This window comes from Acanthaster planci, linkage group LG02, assembly GCF_054643075.1.
Source record: "Acanthaster planci isolate LZ-2023a linkage group LG02, COTS_SCS, whole genome shotgun sequence".
Taxonomy (NCBI): Eukaryota; Metazoa; Echinodermata; class Asteroidea; order Valvatida; family Acanthasteridae; genus Acanthaster; species Acanthaster planci.
Genome location: NC_141778.1, coordinates 30164285 through 30183630, shown reverse-complemented (window position 1 = coordinate 30183630; position 19346 = coordinate 30164285). Strand labels below are relative to the sequence as shown.

The 19346-nt window shown below is 43.4% G+C and overlaps 1 protein-coding gene across 4 annotated transcripts in view; it reads right to left on the bottom strand.

The window, feature by feature from the left end:
- The window catches only part of thoc2 (THO complex 2), a 37844-nt gene that overhangs the window by 9230 nt on the left and 9268 nt on the right, over positions 1 to 19346 (bottom strand). For all 4 annotated transcript variants that reach the window (XM_022231162.2, XM_022231164.2, XM_022231165.2 and 1 more), the window contains exons 6-29: positions 18717 to 18835; positions 17738 to 17871; positions 17199 to 17359; positions 16372 to 16464; positions 15396 to 15551; positions 14613 to 14785; positions 14003 to 14231; positions 12581 to 12711; positions 11742 to 11928; positions 11123 to 11216; positions 10345 to 10425; positions 9313 to 9527; positions 8583 to 8762; positions 6912 to 7076; positions 5906 to 6072; positions 5465 to 5591; positions 4714 to 4855; positions 3911 to 4068; positions 3188 to 3316; positions 2535 to 2666; positions 2001 to 2069; positions 1464 to 1579; positions 822 to 991; positions 331 to 463 (exon numbers count right to left, since the gene is read on the bottom strand). In XM_022231162.2, coding sequence (XP_022086854.2) covers positions 331 to 463; positions 822 to 991; positions 1464 to 1579; positions 2001 to 2069; positions 2535 to 2666; positions 3188 to 3316; positions 3911 to 4068; positions 4714 to 4855; positions 5465 to 5591; positions 5906 to 6072; positions 6912 to 7076; positions 8583 to 8762; positions 9313 to 9527; positions 10345 to 10425; positions 11123 to 11216; positions 11742 to 11928; positions 12581 to 12711; positions 14003 to 14231; positions 14613 to 14785; positions 15396 to 15551; positions 16372 to 16464; positions 17199 to 17359; positions 17738 to 17871; positions 18717 to 18835 — 3461 coding nt within the window. The remainder of the gene's footprint in view (positions 1 to 330; positions 464 to 821; positions 992 to 1463; positions 1580 to 2000; positions 2070 to 2534; positions 2667 to 3187; positions 3317 to 3910; positions 4069 to 4713; positions 4856 to 5464; positions 5592 to 5905; positions 6073 to 6911; positions 7077 to 8582; positions 8763 to 9312; positions 9528 to 10344; positions 10426 to 11122; positions 11217 to 11741; positions 11929 to 12580; positions 12712 to 14002; positions 14232 to 14612; positions 14786 to 15395; positions 15552 to 16371; positions 16465 to 17198; positions 17360 to 17737; positions 17872 to 18716; positions 18836 to 19346) is intronic.

The window sequence follows — 19346 nt, the reverse complement described above, 5'->3', positions numbered from 1 at the left end:
CTGTTTTGTTCATTTTGGGACAAGGACAAGAAATAACTCCTATCAATGTCTTATAGCATCCAAAAACTAACTACTTGCCAAACCAATACCAAGCCAGGCACAGACCAACAGGACACTGACACTTTCACAGTATACATCGACTATATAATAGTGTTCAAATATGAACACATACATATGGCATAGTTAATAGTATATTTACTTGGTTTTACTGTTTCACAGTTGAGTATTTAGCATTGCTGCTAGCTTCGTTGTATACTTTGTTGTAATCTCTAAATCTGTATAGAAGGAACCATGTGGGTGTAAATTCTCCAAAAAACACTGGAGACCGACCTTGGTTCTGCCTTGACGACTACAGGGCTGCTGCTGGCAGAGTTAGAGGACTTCTTGACTGGTGCGGTGGGGTGGTTGCTGGACGGTCTGGTTCCTGATGGTTTTTCTTGAGAGGCCACTGAGGATTCCTTCCCTGTGCCGAGGAGCAAAACACACAGACAGGTTCCCTGGTCAACAATGGGAGGCACTGCGCAGCCCACGTCAGAGCTAAGGTCGCACATCCAAATCTGCCTGGCTATCAGCAATGGCACGTGCGGCTGAGAGAAATGAGCAAAGCTGCCGACTGACAGCTTCCACAGGTGTGTACGCGATGTCAAATCACAGCCCAAAAAATTTGGACATGGCTGAAAACGAGGGGATTTCCCTGTGAACCGATCACTGCACACCGGGGGAATAGTCCACATTTCAACTCATTTCAACAGAAAGTTTTAGGTGGACACTGGACAGAAGTGAAACACTTCAAAAACTGCACGAGGACAAAAATGGAGCACCTGTGGCGGCTGAAGAGTCTGTTGCTGGGCTTGCTGTGGGCGTGGCTGAGGGCTGGGCTGAGGCTTTCTTCGAAGTGGCCGCAGAGGTGGGTTGGGCCTTGGTGTCTTTGGAGTGAAACTGGTCCTCAGCGATCATGTGCGGCTTACGGGCCTTCAGCAGACCAGAGTAACTGCACCAAACAGTACAAAAAAATATCGCACACCAAATTTCAACATCTAGAAGGCTCCTGAAGACTTGGCAGGTGAAAAAAAAATGTATCGCAACAGTATTGGAAAAAATGCAGGGGGGGGTTTAGATTTCATCCCCAACCAGCTCTTTTAGGGTTTAGATTCAACAGAAGTACTTCACAAGAGAAGCTGGTTGGCAAATTTACGTGCAAAGTAAAATCAGCGGGGAACCAGTTGCAAGGACTATCCAGCGTTTGACACGTTGACAGGTAACCAAGTTTACTAAGCTAATAATTGCTGTGCTAAGTACATTTCTCGTCTTGGTATTTACATGACATTGGTCTCTGTTCTCAGGCCTATTCCAGCTTGCTCATCCGTGTTAAGCGAAGACTGTTAAAAAATCTAACCACAGAGTGCAGATTTGATAAATGCTACAGATTAACAAAAACTGCCGCTGTCAGTTGAGCTGCGTACCCCATGGCCAGAGCAAAGAGGTCCGGTCGCTTGTCTTTCTCCTCCAATCGGATCTTGTCCACTCGCTTCTCTAGCACTGCGCTAAGGTTCAGCACGAGCGGAAAGAACGTCAGAATCTGCAAGATGAAGACAGAAATCAAAGAATTACATTTGGCAAGGGAAATCAGACTTCCGTTGTACGGTTTCAGAGCTTCATCAACACTAAAGATCTTCCCAATTTCTTAGTTCAAGCTGAAACTAGCTGGCAATTTAAAAGTGTGTGCACAACAGCACAGGGAAACTCTATGCAGGGCCAAAGAAATTGTACAAACTCAGAAGAAGTTGATAAATTTTCTGACTGAGAAATATTGAAAATATCATTATTTCCACAACCTCTGTACATATCTTTGTGATCAAGTATACACCGACTGCTTGTCTGGTAGTTTAAAAGTTCACCTGAATTCCCTAAGTGGGAAGAGTCTGCAATATATTACAATTACATTGCTAAATCCATTGTGAAACAGTTGAATGTGGGAGGAGATATAAATAGTCAGATACCTTTGTCAGAAGAATCAGCGTGTTCCTGATCTGGGTGTAGTCCTTGGACTCTAGACATGACACAACCGCCTACAAAAACAGACGACATGAAAATGTGGAGTAATTTTCTCTTGAAGTTTAGACACTGAACTTGTTTGACGAAATGTTATTATTATGGATTCCTACAAGCTTTGAAAAGAGTTTCCCAAATCCATCATTCCAACACATGCAGGCAGTGTGCATTAGGACAGTCCCTTAAAAGTGCTATAAATAGCTTGTCTAATGATTCAATCTAGGAAGTGTAGAGGGCAGTGTGGCCTACAAGCTTGGGCCAAAGTAAGGGCATGCTGCTCATGCACACCGGCACCCATTTGTCTAATTCAAGCTCCACAAGGATACATCACAAATAAGTGGGATGAATTTTCAACTGAATATGTACAACCAGTATCGGATTTGCATGCAATGAATATGCATGGCAGATGTGATGATTACCCTCCGGAAGGGAAACCTGTTCAAGAGGTCCAGGGGATCGTGAAGTTGGAAACTGGAACTGACCTTGGTGAGTTTGTACTGCCACTTGTGACAGACGTGCCTGAAGTTCTCGTAGTCCAGCTGGTCTGCCTTGTTACTGGACTCGGTCCCGCTGGCTCTTAGCACAGTCACAAAGCCAGGGTAGTTACCACATTCCTGAAAATCCCCCCCAAAATTGGTTTAAACAATGGCACACAACAAACCCCAACACAGTATAAAAAATATTTCTCATAGCCTTTTATGAACCCTTGGACTTGTTTTTTTATTCTAGGAGAGAGCCAATGACCCTCAATGCTAAATTTTATCACTCAGCTGTGATGTAGCCAAGAGACTATGATGGAAAATAAAGAGAACATGAGTTTCAGTGATCACACAGAAATTCCAGACAATTCATTTTTGGGCTACATGCCAAACATCAAACCAACGTTACAGACTTCTGACACTTCTCAAAATGTGACACAGCTCACTTTGACTTATCTTCAAAAACACAAAACAAGTTTTTAGGACAAGAAAAATCTGTCTGCAAACCTAAACCACATGGACACGTTCTAAACTTTGGCTTCAATTTTTTCTGTGACACTTCTGAGGTTTTTGAAGCAGGAAACTGAACACCGAAGACAAAGCAGGGATTTGGAAAACCCCTTGTGCAGTGGCTGTAAGTCTAGTCCCCTGTCTACCTTCTCATAGATGACCTTGTCACTGTGCCATCTCTGGACGGTCTTCAGCATTTCACAAAGGAAGCGACCATACCGGCTGGCCTCATTTTCCGTACAGCTGGCCAAGGTATAGGTGATGTCTTGAAACACCTGCACAATTTTAGCCACAACAACAGAAAATGACTAAGTCAATCTTTGACACTGAACAAAGCTACTTTCCAAGTGATGACTTACTTCACGTTTCAGAGGCCCAAATTTAATGAAGAACTTTGTCATTCTTAAATGTTAATTTTGTTTCACCTAATTTGAAAAATTACTATTTTTCATAGCAATGTGCAAGATGTTGTGCAAGGTGAGTTTTACAGGTCTGCAACTACCTCCAACAATCTGTTTGGAAATATTTACGTACAGGGTTGCAAAACACAAACAAAAATACAAACAAACCCAGAAGATTCATGACCGCATGAACTTGATGCTGGCATTCAAAATGTTCCTGACTATAACCTTGCTCATTAGGCCATCAGTTCCTTCTGACTTGCCGTCACTCGGCAAACCCCATCCCGTCTCCTGCTATCATAACCTGTTACCCATTCCTTGGTGTAAATCAATATTGTGGTAAAATGTCTTGCCCAAGGACACAAACACAAAAATCCCAATTCCAGCACAAATGACAATTTTGAGCGTGAAAACACATCTGATAATTTTCTCAAGGCAAAAATACCCTGTTTCTCACTAACTACTCACCCTATCATAGCAGAGTAACGTGGAGAAGTTTTGGGTCTTGAGCTGGTGCACGGTGAGGACAAACCTGGCGCAGTACAGGGCGTCGCTGGCCGTGAAGCAGCAGCGGGGGAAGATGCACAGCTGCAGGAACTGGGTGATGGTCTCGTTCTTGGTGGACCCTGGTGGAGACACGGATTCAACCTATGAAGTGTCTGCAAAGTGCTCACAGACATTTGTCTAATGCCTGTCGCCTTCTTTAGTTCCGGCCAATTTTGAATGGACCAGTTCACCGATCTACTCTAAGCAGAGGTACTCCCACACCAGCAAACCACAGACAGAACTTGGTGGGATGACTTCAACTGCACCGGTGCAGCACGAAGGCCATTCATACCCACTGAAATCGGTAGTGTTTGCTCAGCGCAGCCTGCGCCAAGCATGTTAAGTGTGCGCGCAGTGTGTCCTGATCAAAGGGATGGAGCTCGTATGCCTGAAACCATTTCAGTTTGCTTGAATAACTGATCCACCCAGTTTGATGAGAGTCAAGGAGTAATTCAGCACGAACACCGTGGAACAAAACGAGACCTCGTCCTGTCAGTGATGGCTAGACTTAGTCTAATAGATAATCTACAACCAGCTATATTGGTCACACAGCTGGATGCTAACAGCTACGTGCATTGCAACACAGAGCTGGGAGACAGGCGCGTTGTCTGAATCACACCAAACTGACAGTAACAATGCCCGCAATTGTTTTTCTAAATGTACTAAAATGAAAGACCACACGGTTACCACATGGAAATGAAATAAAATGCTGGTTTGATACGTACTTGCAGTGAACCAGTTTTCACATTCACTCTTGAGCCTTGCCAGTACCCGACTGCAGTGCTCTGCTTGTTTCTTCTCTTCGTCTCGCAGCTTGTCCATGATCATGTTGTGACGCTCACGCTCCTTTTTACGTTTAGTCGAAACCTGATTAAAACAGGACAAAAATTCGCACTCTCTAGCTCCGTACTTATTCTACGCAAAAAGAACGGTCTTCAAAAAATGAAACTTGATAAATTCCATGTCGACATTCAAGGCCAGTGGGATGGTTATAACCACTGTGCACATTTCAGCTATATTTTAGGCCTGCAAAATTGAGACTTTGGCAGGTCAAGTCATGCATTATTTTGAAGTAAAACTGCCATCTTTGATTCTCCTTTGATATCAGAGAAACGGTCACGTAATACAATCACAGGAATGACCAACATCATGTTACTCTGCAGAGTGGCAATGGACATCTTGGGTTGAAAGAGAGGCTAAACTGGCAAGCTTTATCAACTAACATGGGTTCTAAAACAATGGCTTAACACTGCATGCATTAATAACACAAAAGAGCCTTTGTTTTTTTGCAAGGGCAACCTCACTTTCACTCCAATAAGGTTACTCTGCACATTACGTTCATTCAGCCATGCTGCCCTTGCCCGTTCAAGTATCAAATGAAGATTAAGAGAACCACATGTGACTTAGTAAGTTAGTGCCCTGGCCAATAGCCACCGGCCAATGAAAATATTTCTGAACTGAAAAATACGGCCTCACCATATCTTTGTTGTCCTCTAGGCTGTTGACCTGGGCGCGGATCTTGTTGACCTCCTTATCATAGCTAATGCTGGGGACGTAGAGATCGTACATGGACAGGGTCCAGAAGGTGCAGTAGAACTGAGGACTGATGTATCCAAAAAAAAACTAAACAGTCACATCACAGCCCGAGTTTCAAAGATCAAGGTTCCATTTTAGGCAAAAAAAAAACCTAAACCAAACGCTCAAACAAAGGGTTAATTTGACCAAGTCATGGTTTCCTTAAAATGAACAATCCTGATCTAATTCCAGACTTGTTCTTATCAACTTCAAATTTCTCTGGCCGATGGGAGTGGGGCACGTTCCCCAAAACTGCAAAGGGTGAGCATCTCCTATAGGGACCAAGAGCCACTGTAACTGGGCCCTTCACAGCCTTTAAACAAGTCCACACTCACTGCATACCTGATGTCATCCCACACTTTGGGTATGTGCAGCGCCCGTACGCTCTCAACCAACGAGGCTAATACGGTATGCACGGCGGTGACATAACATTGCATCTTCTGTAGGCTGCTCAACTTCTGGCTGTTGTTGGCCGATCGCTCCTGCTTGCGCAGCTCGTCAAATTTAGACTGTTAGCGAGGTGAAAAACACAAAAAGCGGAAGTAATTTACAAATCACTCCCCCTTCACACTCAAAGTGATGTAGAGTCAAACCTCATTTATAAGACATCCTTTGGACTCTGTAGATTACCTTGTTATAAGAGGAACCTTTATAATCAAGAATAAAAATAAATAACGAACAAAGGATTGTGACCTACACAATCCCTTGTTATATTAGTTGAATGTTGCATAAACAAAGCTCTCATTAAACAAGGCTCAACTGTACAAGATCTTAGGATGTCCTTCACAAAAGTCTTCAAATAGGGCACAGTAACAAAAACTGATGAGGGTTTCTCCTTCAACCCTAACCCCCAAGGGTGTATGTAAAATCTATTGAAATTGGAGGATTTGGGACTGTTAGGGTTAATAGTTATCACTACTGACCCTATCAGTCCTTATTCTATCAACTTTGAACACAACATAAATGGGGACTTAGTGTAAGGCATGATCAAACACATTGACTGGGGTTGCGTTGGAAACGGCAACTTCTACAAGGCAGAACTAAGGCTATGTCCAAGTCAACTGGTTGCGGCTAAGAGTATCACACGCGTCTATGGGAACCTGTGATAGCCGCTAGCCAATAGCTTCAGCAAGCACACATGCTTCAACCACATTTGCATACCATCTCAGTCAAGTTCCCCTAGTTAGTCCTTTTGGGCAATTCACACAAAGCAACAGGGGATGGCTTTCAACCTAAAGCTTGTGGGTGACACAGAATGCCTAATTTAAAATCATCTCTCATTCAACCGTAACTCAAACAAAATCTAAAGCATCCCCATCGTGTCCGGCGATGACTTTTCTGGACTTACGTTGATGGCATGCATGCACATGGGCCGATAGAGGAAGAAGGCACATTCTGGCGTGAGGTGGTACTCGGTGACCATGGTGGACAGGGCGGGCAGGTGCTTGGTGTAGTCCTCAGTGCCCAGCTGGTTGGCCAGAAAGTTGCCCAACTGCACCAAGGTGTCTTGACACTGAAAAGTGACAGACCGTGACGTATATTATGACCAGGCTTCGATCTTTACAGCGGCCACCAGCGGCCACTGCCGCGATGCCCCAGTGAATAGCCATGATTTAACAACAGCGCCTACCTTTCGGCCACTTGGCCGACGTGCCCCTCTTCAATGATCAGTAGGCCTATTTTAAAGCTGTATTCAACTTTCAAGTTACCGTTTAGCGCTTGTGTTTTTGTGAACGGCCGGCTGCATCGGGCACTTTTTTTCACAGACTCGTTTTGCAAGGCCTTGTAGACAACATGGTATAGCAACCGCATCAATGTAGGCAAGTTTTGTAATTCTAAAAACTTGGCACCAGACAACTTCTATCCATAGACTGGTTACAGGTCGCAGCACAGTATTACACATTCTGCATCGATTGGATTCTGTACATTACACATATTGAGACTGAGTCACTGATATTTTAAGATTGCGGATGGGAGTACGTGTACAACTCAAGTCTATTTTTTTCTTCGTTTCATGCGGGCACAACAGAGAGCTTCTACTGGATAAATGTTTGTGAACCAGTGACCGACTTGCTTGAATTGCACTGTTTGTGAGTAATTACATTGATTTTCAAAATACAGACAGTGTTACCTTTATGGCATCATGAAGAGTAAAAAAAAAAAGACACGACACCAAATGGTAAATTAAAGTTAGCACAGTATTAATTTTTTTTTACTTTTTACAATTTCAAGCAGTGCCACTGCTCAGCATGTGAACAGAAACAGTGAAAATTGCAGGTTGAAAGTTAAACACCATGTTGAAATTGAAGGAAAGTCTGTTAAAGTCACCAATAAGTACAAACTCCAAAGTGGTCTTGTGCCCTTTCAGTTGGCCTTGGTGCCCTTTGGTTTTTGGGAGCCTTCGAGGCCAAGTGACACTGACCCTCTGAAGCTTAAGGTTGAAGCCTAATTATGACAAACTCACAAAGTGGCATAAATTCCTCGCGAGACGTGGGATTTAAAGCAATCAACAGAGCCACCAACTGCCCAATGGTTTCAAGCCCACTGACCCACTCCCCACCCAAAGTTGAAACACGTTGATACTTTTGAGAACCTCCCGGGAACATCTGCCTTTCTAATGACTGAGGTGCCTTCTAAATAATCAAAAATATTCTTCTCAAAAGGCATGTATATTGAATTGGAATGTAGTGTTGGGTACTAGGAAAAGTAACCCTCTAATCCTCCAACTGATCTTCCACTTCCGGGGAATACAGACGGAACTAATGGAGTTTGCCGTTTGAAAGTCTGTATTCTATGGGCACACAAAATATTTGACATGAAAGCTGGTAAAATGTTGTTCACTCAGAGACTGCATATAGTACGCAGTAGTTGTCTTTACTTGGACTTTGCATCAGAACATGAAGCAAGCAAAAATCGGATCAACTTTTACCAGTCTTGTCACACTTAAAATCCACTAGGGATTTCTGTTGGAACCGGCCAATTTCTTCTGAAGGGGGAAACATCCGCTGGCTGAGCGTACCTGATCGTGAAGCTGGCCCAGCAGCTTGACGTGGCCGTCCGAGCCCCCCTTGAAGACCACGTTGAAACGCTCCTGCGACATCAGCATGCAGAGCGCCACTGCCAGGTGGTCTGTCAGCAGCGCGTCCTTCAAGCGCTGCGAGGACTTCTTGGTGTTGCGCACCTGGGAGAAGTAGCCGCCCTGGGGACAGGAGACAGGAAGAAACGAGAAGCTTGTATTAAAGTCTGCCGCTTGAAAATATGACCATAGCTTAATCGTTATAGGCATGTGATTGGGCGATCAAAAAAAGATATTTGTTATGTTTTCCACTTTGTAAGGGCATACATTGGAAGAAAAAAAATACCTCGGCACTGGAAATGGTGCTCTTCGGAGGCTAGATAATTTGCCAACCTGAAATCTATCCCCATTTTTCTCCAAGCATGGATGGTTAAGGGCACTGTGCTTGGCATGGAAGCAAGAGTTGCCAAGATTGCCATTTCGTTTGCTGGCTCTCGCCCCTAGTAAAAGCCAGTTCATGCTTCGGGGCAGATGCGAAAGCGAGTTTGATGTCATGAAACATTGGCTGCAAAATTTGCCCTAAATGAAATGCACTCAACTTTTGCAAATTCACAGCATCATTGTTTGATCTGAGGGCACAAATCTGCTTTCACATCAGCTTAAACACCAAGCATGAACCGGCCAGCAGGTTGTGGGCAATCTTGTGTCTAGAGTTAGGTTGAGGTCTTCCTACCTCGGCACGGAGGAGCTCGCCCCCCGCCAGTGCATCCAACTGGTCAGGGGTCATCTCCTCGGTGATCTCGATGCCTGCCATCTTGACGATGATCTCCCGCAGGATCAGCAGGTCGTAGCTCTTGCCCGCCTTGAGCTGGTTGGTCACGTACTGCAGTAGGCCCGTCAGCTCGATGTTGTACTTGCGGAACATGGTGCCACAGAAACTTGCCAGACCTGAACAAAAGCCAAACCGACAGCTGATTTAACACCCTAGGTTTGAGAGCGGTGGCCACTCCGGCTCATTTGGGGTTTTTGTAAGGTGGACTAGCTTTTAAGCCAATATGAAACCCAACTGTCAATTCTCTAAAACATGGTTCTGCAGCATTTTCATGGCTTCCAGACTACATGGCCCAAGCACTATGACTCCGCATTGGGCATTTGAGTACAGACCTCACCACCGCCTTGCTTCAGAGCTGGAGTTTAAAGGACACAAGAACTTCTCAGCTTAATATCCAGCATTGTAGAGGGTGTTATTATGAAATTTACAAAATTTGAGGTTTCTCCAAAAGCTTGTGAATTCAATTTGGTGTTCAAGAGAGAAGTACAGATAAAGTGCTTAAAACATTGAAATTTGAGAGCTGTATTTTATAATATGCACATTTCAGCGAAATGGGTTTACACATTTGGGCACTCATTATTAAGAACTTTATAAAATTTGAGGTTTCTCCAAAAACTTGTTAATTCAATTTGGTATTCAAGAGAGAAGTACAGATAAAGTGCTTAAAACATTGAAATTTGAGAGCTGTATTTTATAATACGTGCATTTCAGCGAAATTTGGGCACTCATTATTTAATCTAAGATGCCATCATATATATTTAAAATTCTTTTACAATTCTGCTGATGCCACGACTGGGACAGACTTTAACTGAACCCCTCCTAACCACTTGCTCTGATCCAACCTGTACAACGATTCCTCATATCCACATTCATGAATGACCTTTGAAAGAGCCAAAGTTTAAGCAAGCATTGCTACGATTGAATCCCACTCACTCTGTATCCACAATGACAGGTTGGTGTCGTCGTGCTTCATGCGTTCCTTCTCTGGGTTGGCTAGGGCTTCTATCACGCAGTCTGGAGAGCACAAACTCATTAAGGAAAGCAAGCGATTGTAACAGTGTCCCAAACATACTTCAACCTTCGCTGCAGCTGTAGTTGAAAGTATCACAAGTCATCCAGTCTAAAGTCACAAGCTGCGCAAATGAACAGAGACAAAATGACTGCTGTTGTGAAAGGGGCTTGTGAAGGGACTTGCGACTGGACTTGTGACTGGACTGGTGACTGGACTGGTGACTGGACTTGTGACTGGACTTGTGAAGGGACTTGTGAAGGGACTTGCGAAGGGACTTGCGAAGGGACTTGTGAAGGGACTTATGACTGAACTTGTGACTGCACTTGTGAAGGGACTTGTGACTGGACTTGTGAAGGGACTTATGAATGGACTTGTGACTGGACTTGTGAAGGGACTTGTGAAGGGACTTGTGAAAGGACTTGTGAAAGGACTTGTGACTGGACTTGTGACTGGACTTGTGAAGGGACATGTGAAAGGACTTGTGAAAGGAAATGTGAAGGGACTTGTGAAAGGGCTCGTGAATGGACTTGTGAAGGGACTTATGACTGGACTTATGATGGGACTTGTGCCTGGACCTGTGAAGGGACTTATGACTGGACCTGTGAAGGGACTTGTGAATGGACTTATGACGGACTTGACTACAAGACTAGTCAGATCTTAAAAAAACGATCATTTCTCATTGCAGGTTTGAAAGGATACACGCCAGCACATCGTACGACAGTGAGGTGAGATACTTTAAGGAATCCACCACTGGGCCAATGAAGTTATCGTACCGTTGGATGGTCGATAAAACCTGAAAACATCAAGTTCAAAAAAACAATACAAAGAAGAATCAGTTGTTGCCTAACTGTTTGGGTAGGTTGATGAGGACCATCCTGTATCCATCCAGTAACATCAATTTGAGAAATAAAAGTAAAAAAAGTAAAAGGACATTTAGAGTGATAGCAATATTAGCAAAATCGACTCCTTATTGAATTCAAATACTACTTCATTTTTTTGTCAACCAGATTTTCCACCGTGAAGTCAATCGAGCTTGAAATCAGCCTATTCTAAATACTTAAAGTGAGAAAACGGCCTTGAACATTTGAGATCAGTGTAGAAAAGAGTCAGTCTGAAACGGACACAGAACATTTTACACATCACAAGGATCGTAAATTTAATATGAACTGTAGATGAATCAGAACCCCATTGAGTAATTGACGAGGTCTTCCTTCACTCGTAACTGTCCTCAATTCTGCCTGGTTTTTCGGCAAACCACGTCACAAATTCTCCTCAGTTTTCACACATTCGTTTCCCCGGCAGGGTAACAAAATCTTACATATTCAAAGAGGATGCCGGGGTTGACGTGGCTGAGCTTGCCGATCTGCCTGCCCAGCGGCTTGACGTTGTCCTTGGTCAGTCGCTTCATGATGTACTTGGCCCGGTCAGTGGTCACCGCTTTGATTCGAATCAGGGGAGGGTGGATGGCATACGTACTGTTCTTCCATCGGCCGTATAGACAGTACCTAAAAAGACAGCAGCAAACTTGTTTGGAACTGTAATACGTCACAATGATCAAAAGAAATATTAAAAATCATCCCCGAGACATATTGAACTTTGGGGGGGACTGGTGAAATGTTTAGTGAACTGGCCAAGGTGGGTTCGTCTGGTGAAGATTTGAAGAGGTGCACATTCACAATTCATCATATGTACTTACATGTCATTTATAACTGAACTCTACATTGTGCGAACGTGAAGAAACAAGGAGTATATATGAGAAGAAGACTTTACATGACTTTTGGCAAAGCAGAAAGGTCTGCGCTGTGTGTTTACTGCATAAAATACATCAAAAACTCAAAGATTAGACTTTGGCCAGTCACTTCTCTTTCAGTAAGAAGAGATCTTTTGCTCTACATACGCCAAATCCCACGAAGATCAGCAATTAATTAAATATATTATTTATCCTAACAAAGAAAGGTTTTGGAAAGTGTGTGAAGGTTTTCTCTATAGTTTTAGGAAAACACAGAATTATTAGAGACATATCATGCTTTCTGTGATGTGTCAAAGAAATTCAAAACCACTGAGACAAAACTGCAAACCAATTTTTGGCAGAGATTCCTTCAAATGCCCTTTGTGAAAGAAGTCTCCCTTGGCATTTAAGACGAAGGCTGTCCCTACCTGATGTTGTAAGGCATGAGTTTCAGCAAGCTCCACATCTCCTCGGACAGGCAAGCGTTGTTGTCTAGCGTGCTCATGGAAGGCAGCAGGGTCCCTTCGATCAGCGACAGCAACTGACGGTAGACCTCCTCCTGAAAAGACAGACATATTCCAGAAAAAAGTCTGTGAATTTGGGAAAGCTACTGTCTCTGCTCCTACGGCTACGGGTCAAAAATCGTTCCACACAGACTGTACCTGTTTCTTTGAGTATGGCCATTTTCACTTGAAACAACAAACTGGTCAGTGTCAACAACATTTTTGTCACCATGAAAACAAAGTACTTGATTGCTGAGCATGCACAGTGCTGCTGGCGAGAAATACAGGACTGAGCCGATACTCTTCTCCAAGTGAGTTTATTAAAAAGAAAGTAGGACCTATGGCCTAATGTCCAATCTGAACAATGTAAAGACCTAAGTTGGAAAGCTTGCGGTAGCACCATGCAAGGATACGATCTCTTTGTGAGTCTGTATGGTTCTGAGTCCCTCACGGTTCTTTTCAGAACCATACAGACTCACAAAGAGATCGTATCCTTCCATGGTGCTACCGCAAGCTTTCTACCTTAGTTGTCTGTCACCATGAATAGCTTGAAATCCCAAATGTAAAGACCTATTAAGTGGACAATAACACACAGGTTTTTAATTTTTATTTTAATAATACCCTAGACTAACGTGCATTGCCCTTAGAGGGTAGAGGAATCCAAAAATGTGGTACACTTTCCCATCTGAGCACTTCTGCGAGCCAATATTGCTCTTCCATTGTGTTACCTGTCTGACAACATATTGATTTATACTTCCCACTGTAACTTTGAAACTGTGCCACTTGCTCTTCAACTGGGTCGACTATCTGGGAATACAGCAATATACAGACCTTTTCTTCCTTCAACACTGTGCCACTTGCTCTTCAACTGGGTCGACTATCTGGGAATACAGCAATATACAGACCTATTCTTCCTTCAACACTGTGCCACTTGCTCTTCAACTGGGTCGACTATCTGGGAATACAGCAATATACAGACCTTTTCTTCCTTCAACACTGTGCCACTTGCTCTTCAACTGGGTCGACTATCTGGGAATACAGCAATATACAGACCTATTCTTCCTTCAACACTGTGCCACTTGCTCTTCAACTGGGTCGACTATCTGGGAATACAGCAATATACAGACCTTTTCTTCCTTCAACAATGTGCCACTTGCTCTTCAATTGGGCCAGCAGTTGGGGAAATCTGCAATACACTGACCTACTATTCCTTTGGTATCATGCCAATTACTATTCCACTAGCCAATAGTCTGAGCAAACAAAAGTATACTGACCTACTGTTCCTTTGGTACAGTGTCAATACTATTCCACTGGGCCAATAGTCTGAGCAAATAGTAATATACTGACCCACTGGTCCCTCTCTGATTCACTGGCGGCTGCTCTCTTGCTCATCAGCGTCTTGCCCAGTCTGACCAGCTTCCAGAGCAGGGCCGGCTGGGCGCCGGCGTAGGGACCCAGGTAGTTGCACATCCTGAAGGCCGGGCAAAGGTCCAGGATCCGCGCTGGGACGGCTACCGACTTGCAGCCAGCTGGAGGGGAGAGGACTATGCTCTTCGCTCCCTTGGGCATGCCAAACCTTAAAAACAACAAGAAAAAAAACCAAAGGAAAAAAAATGCCAGAATATTTACCAAGATATCTCTGTTTTCAAGATGATTTTGAGCAGTACAAATGCACAGCATCAATACAAATTCTGTTAGCTACGGTCCTACACACCCACTATTTGAGAGAAATGGAAATTTTGGTATTTCATATTTTCCAATTACAAACCAAATGTCTTGTGTTACTTTGAACTGACTCATAGTAAATTTCCTTCTGGGGAAAACCTTAATGGTTATGAACAGCAAGAGTTACAGAATGAAAGTCGGTGGAGATTGATGTTATCAGTAAAGAGAGTAAAGGAATTGGCTTTTCGTGTCCAACTACAAGATGCCTAATCACAAATGACATTTCACTCACTGCTTGTACAGGGGATCGATCAGTGCACCGACCAGGTCACAGAGGGCGTTGGCCACAGGCCGTTTAGCTACGGCACAGTACTGGGGCAGCCTGTCAATCAGCTTCTGGGCGTGGGACCAGTCACCGATCCTCAGCAAGGCTTCAATCAAGCCCAGTTTCTGGTTATCGGGGGGCTGGTCGGAAAAAAGGGAACAAGAAGATTTACAAACACAAAGCATTACAACTGAATACCTCCAAAGCCCCACTCCCCTATTCTGGCCTCGGAGAGTTAATTGATTTCCTTTGCAACTCCTTTAAAAAATGTTGAGTTTTTTCTTTTGAACTCAAAACAGGTTTTGTTGGAGTTGGGCCTTTCTTTCAATTAGGTATTTAATCAGTCTACAAGGCCCATCTTGCAAGGAAACCTAGGTCAAGAGAAGATCTTACTTGTAATCTTTTGCTTCCTTTTTGCGTGCGTATCATCTCCCAAGAGAAAACTAATAACATTTTACCTGTCTCTCTTCTGCTTTTATTGAGATTTCATTCCACACGAAGCCCAAGTCTTTTACCACAGAAAGCTTGGCAAAGAGTTTTAGTTGGTTTTTCTTTCTGCCCTCCTTGTCTATCCTCACATGATCAATACAACCAAGTCGTACTAACGGAAACCTACAAGCCAAACCGATGGCCTGGCATTTCCATCTTTTCCTTGATTCCTTCTTCCTCTGATGCTTTCCCTTTCCAATGACAAGCATCCAGTAGCAAGTCCTCTCAGGGAAGCTAACAAGCCATCGGCGAGGGACTGACCTTGTCATCTTTGTTCTCTTTCTTCTCCTTCTCTGCCTCCTCTTCCTCCTTCTCTCTGTCCGACAGGAGAACGATGGTCATCTTGCGAGCGAACTGGCGGGCCTCGGTGATGGACTTCTTGTAGCCCTGTATGATGTCTGTGTCGGCCGGCATCAACTAGAGAAATGGAACAAATGACCAAATGCCGAGGTTGTCTTCAAGTTACAAGTTCATTGTATGATTTGCACAAGCTTCCAGGAAAAACTGAACAATTTTATGTGCTGATGGACTCAAAAGCACAGATCTGACAGTGCTTTCTTGGAGCCACACCTTAACCATCAGGTTCTGTGGGATTTCTCTGTATTTCCCCTTTACAGGATTTAAGGACTTCTGAAATTTGATGGTTTATGAAATCTGCACTCCAATTCAAAGCCAAGAGTGCGCTTTTACGATTACTCCGCTTCAGGTTTCAGTCACTTTACTTTAGACAACTTTGTACGGTTTCCAAATTATTCAAACCCTAGATCAGACGGCATCTAAACGCATGACAATCAGAGCTAATAATGTGCGACCCGCTCTGCCAAAAGGTGTATTAAGTCGTGCAATGCAAAAACGTGAAATGGCCCATTCCATGTGCCGAGAGTGAAAATATTTGGAAAGATTTTGAGGCCAATTGCTTGACCAGAAAGCCTCTGTTACTAAGGACAACCAAGAGTGTGTCAAATTTAAGTTTAATGTTTGTGTTCGTCAAGTTTAAAGGGCATTATCTCAAAAAGCACGTGTGATAAAATGAAATTATATGAACATGCAAATGGCAAACAACTCCAAAACGCAAAATGCCACTGGGATGAATCATATATCAAATGAAAGCTTAGGATGTGGGCAATTTGACATATAACTCAAATTCCAAAAAATGTGACATATTACACCTTTTTGCAGAGCCGGTCACAGTTTCACAAATGGCATTCCCCCATATTTGTGACTAAAATGCACTTACATGTGGATATAGGTTATCCAAGTCAACCAGTTCATGTTGCAGTAACAGGGCAGCTAGTCTATGCAGAGATTCTGGGGTTGTGATGTTCTCTTCCTGTGGTTGAAGTTTGTATGTTGAGATGCAAACATTCTTTAGGAAGTATTTAAATTTCTTTTTCAAATTACATAAAAGAAAGCATAATGCTACAGTAGACTGGAATTCACAGTTGAGGCAAGATTTTGATTCCACGAAGCAAAATCAACCAGTTTTTCAGAGCCTTTTATTCAGTGACCGACGGCAATTTTCAGATCGTGAGGACAGACAGCACCTGTAGTAGACGGATGGCAGTGAGACAAGAAATCTCGACCACAAAACTCAAGTTATGTCGGCCTTGGCAGAAAGCATGATCTGCGTTGTGATATCAGAAAAAACTGCAATATCTACAAAGAGCTTTGGGCAGGGTCCGTCAGGAAAGTAAGCTCTGAACATCTTGATGCTGTCCTTTCCCATACTTATGACAGATTGGGTAAACACTTCCTAGCATGTGGAAGGAAATCAATATTTCTTTACAGCTTTGAGCTGGAAGTCACAAAGATAAATGGGTTATTCTATAAATTTGGGGTACCGACACATTAAATTTTTCTGTCTGTTACACCTGACCCGTGTAATTTGGCAAGAGATATCAATGAAATTGATTTCAAACTATTTCTAATTGTTTGGCCGGTAATGTGCATTTCTGTATCAGTTTTCGAATTTCACGAATGTGTTATAAACTAAACTTAATGAGGACAGAATAAAAAATGGACTCCAAATTTATAGAAGGACCTGAATTTCTTTGCGATTTTCACCTTGTAGAAGTGGAACTTGAAGCCCAGCATGTGGCAGATTGTCAGCGGCTCGCACATGTAGTTCTGGAGCAGAGGGACAAACAGCTGGTCCATGTGTGGGGTGCATTCAAATGCCTCCATGATAATGTCCAGGACGCGGTTGGGGTCTAGATCAAAGCAACCTGTAGGGGAGAACAAACAGACGAGAGTGTAATTCTGTGACAGAGATCTTATCATGGGGGAAAATGAGAGAAGTATGACTGACACTTAAGCATTACTCCCACGATGCGCTGGGCACTTATGTGAAGATAACATACGGTTGTGCACATTCACATGAAAATTGGTCACTGGTGCTCCGCAAAATTCCATTAAGAACGTCACTGAATACGACACCAGCTGCCATATTGGATTCTAACCAGCCAGCCAATTATTAGCAGGCTTGGTGATCAGGGGTGAGATACTTGCACAGACGTTAGGTTACGAGTTTGAATCCCAATATACGCTTGTAAAGATTTTTGTTGCAAAGTAACACTTTCAGCTCAGCAGTTTTTAGCACTCACCTATCAGAGACTTGATACTTTCCAGCAGTTGCTCGTGATTGCTTTGGCTGGAGGTCACCTGGGCTAGCTCTGCCCCCAGCTTGCTGTACCCCTCGCTCTCCTCACGTAGAAGGTTGAACTTCTGCTGCTTGTAACTGCAAATCAGAAAAACCGGCCCAAGCACAGTCAGGCAATCATTTAGGGTTTCTTGATACGTTTTAGTATCGCACACAGATAGGTATGCCACCTCCGACTTCAACACAAGGTCTCTGTGCACAAAAGCTCCCTCTTGGGTGAGGAAGAGAGAGGCCGGGCTGATACCTGACTGCCATTGCTGCTGTGTGCTTTGCAACCACACTAGAACCTTACAGTATTATGTAATTGCTGATGATAATCACTTGTCCACACTCGGTACCATACAATATCAGTCTTTGCGTCTAGAGGTATACTGCTTATAAGGATTGCAATGTTATGCGAAAAGGAACCTGTCCAGACATAAAAAAAGGTTGAATTCATAAAACAATTTAACTTATGGGGGAAGAAATCTGAAACACTAAGGTGGTCTTTGGTGACAGTATGGTTACTTTCATTCACATCTTTGGCTGCTTTCAACTCATCTGTTCACACAGCTGTGAACGTCTACCCTGAGCGGGACTGAGAGAGGGCGCAATTTTCCAAACAACAGAGGCTCTTTTGTTGGGAAGTGCACTACAGCGGTTCACGAGCAACTATGAAATGCATGTGCTACGGTCACATCACTACCACCAAAATGAATATCCCCACCGTCATAACTCTTTCCAACCAATGAGTGACAACAGCACACTGTTCCAAATGCAAAGCAAAGGTATTCCTAAAAAGTGACATTGAAGCATGCTTTAGAACCAAAGATTGACACTAAAAAGCAAGAAATCTTTTGATCCGTTTGCATGCCTGTCAGCTACTGTAAAGCCACGCAAGCCTCTTGAGTATTTACTTTTTTTTGAAGGTCTCGTGTACTTACAATAGTTTGGTTTTCAGTCGGACGTATTTCTGTTTGAAGGCATCCTTGGTGATGACTTTGATTTCGCCCAGGGTTTCATACTCCATGCGTTCCTTCAGAACTGGCCCAGTCACAAAACTCTACAAAAACAAGGAGATGCTGTCAAAATCACTAAGAGCTTAAAAAAAAGAAGTAGGAGGCTTGCCTCGACACAAATCTAAGGCCGTGTCCGAAACGGGCTTCCAGAGCTACGGCTAGGCCTATTTTCTGCGCGTCTCCACACATTTCCAATGGAGCAAAGACCTAGACCTAGCTCTTGACAAGAGATTCGGCCTAAGTTGCCTCCCCTGGATTCAGACTGCAGGTCTGGTAACCATAATACCAAAAAACTTTCCCATTTATCTTTGAGATGTGTCCTGTCCTAAAACCTGGCCCAGGAAGCTGTATGAGCAAAAATATTGGCAACCCATCCACTTCTGAGACTTTAGTTTTGGATGCTTGTTCTGCATTAGTTAAAATACATGAAATATCGATAGAAACTCCTTTAAGCCAGAGCATCTTGGTTGATTTCAATATACAAAAATAACCCTTTTTGGTACTGGCTAATCCACATGCCAGTATATTTCACAATCAGAGATCTGTTGTTGGTTC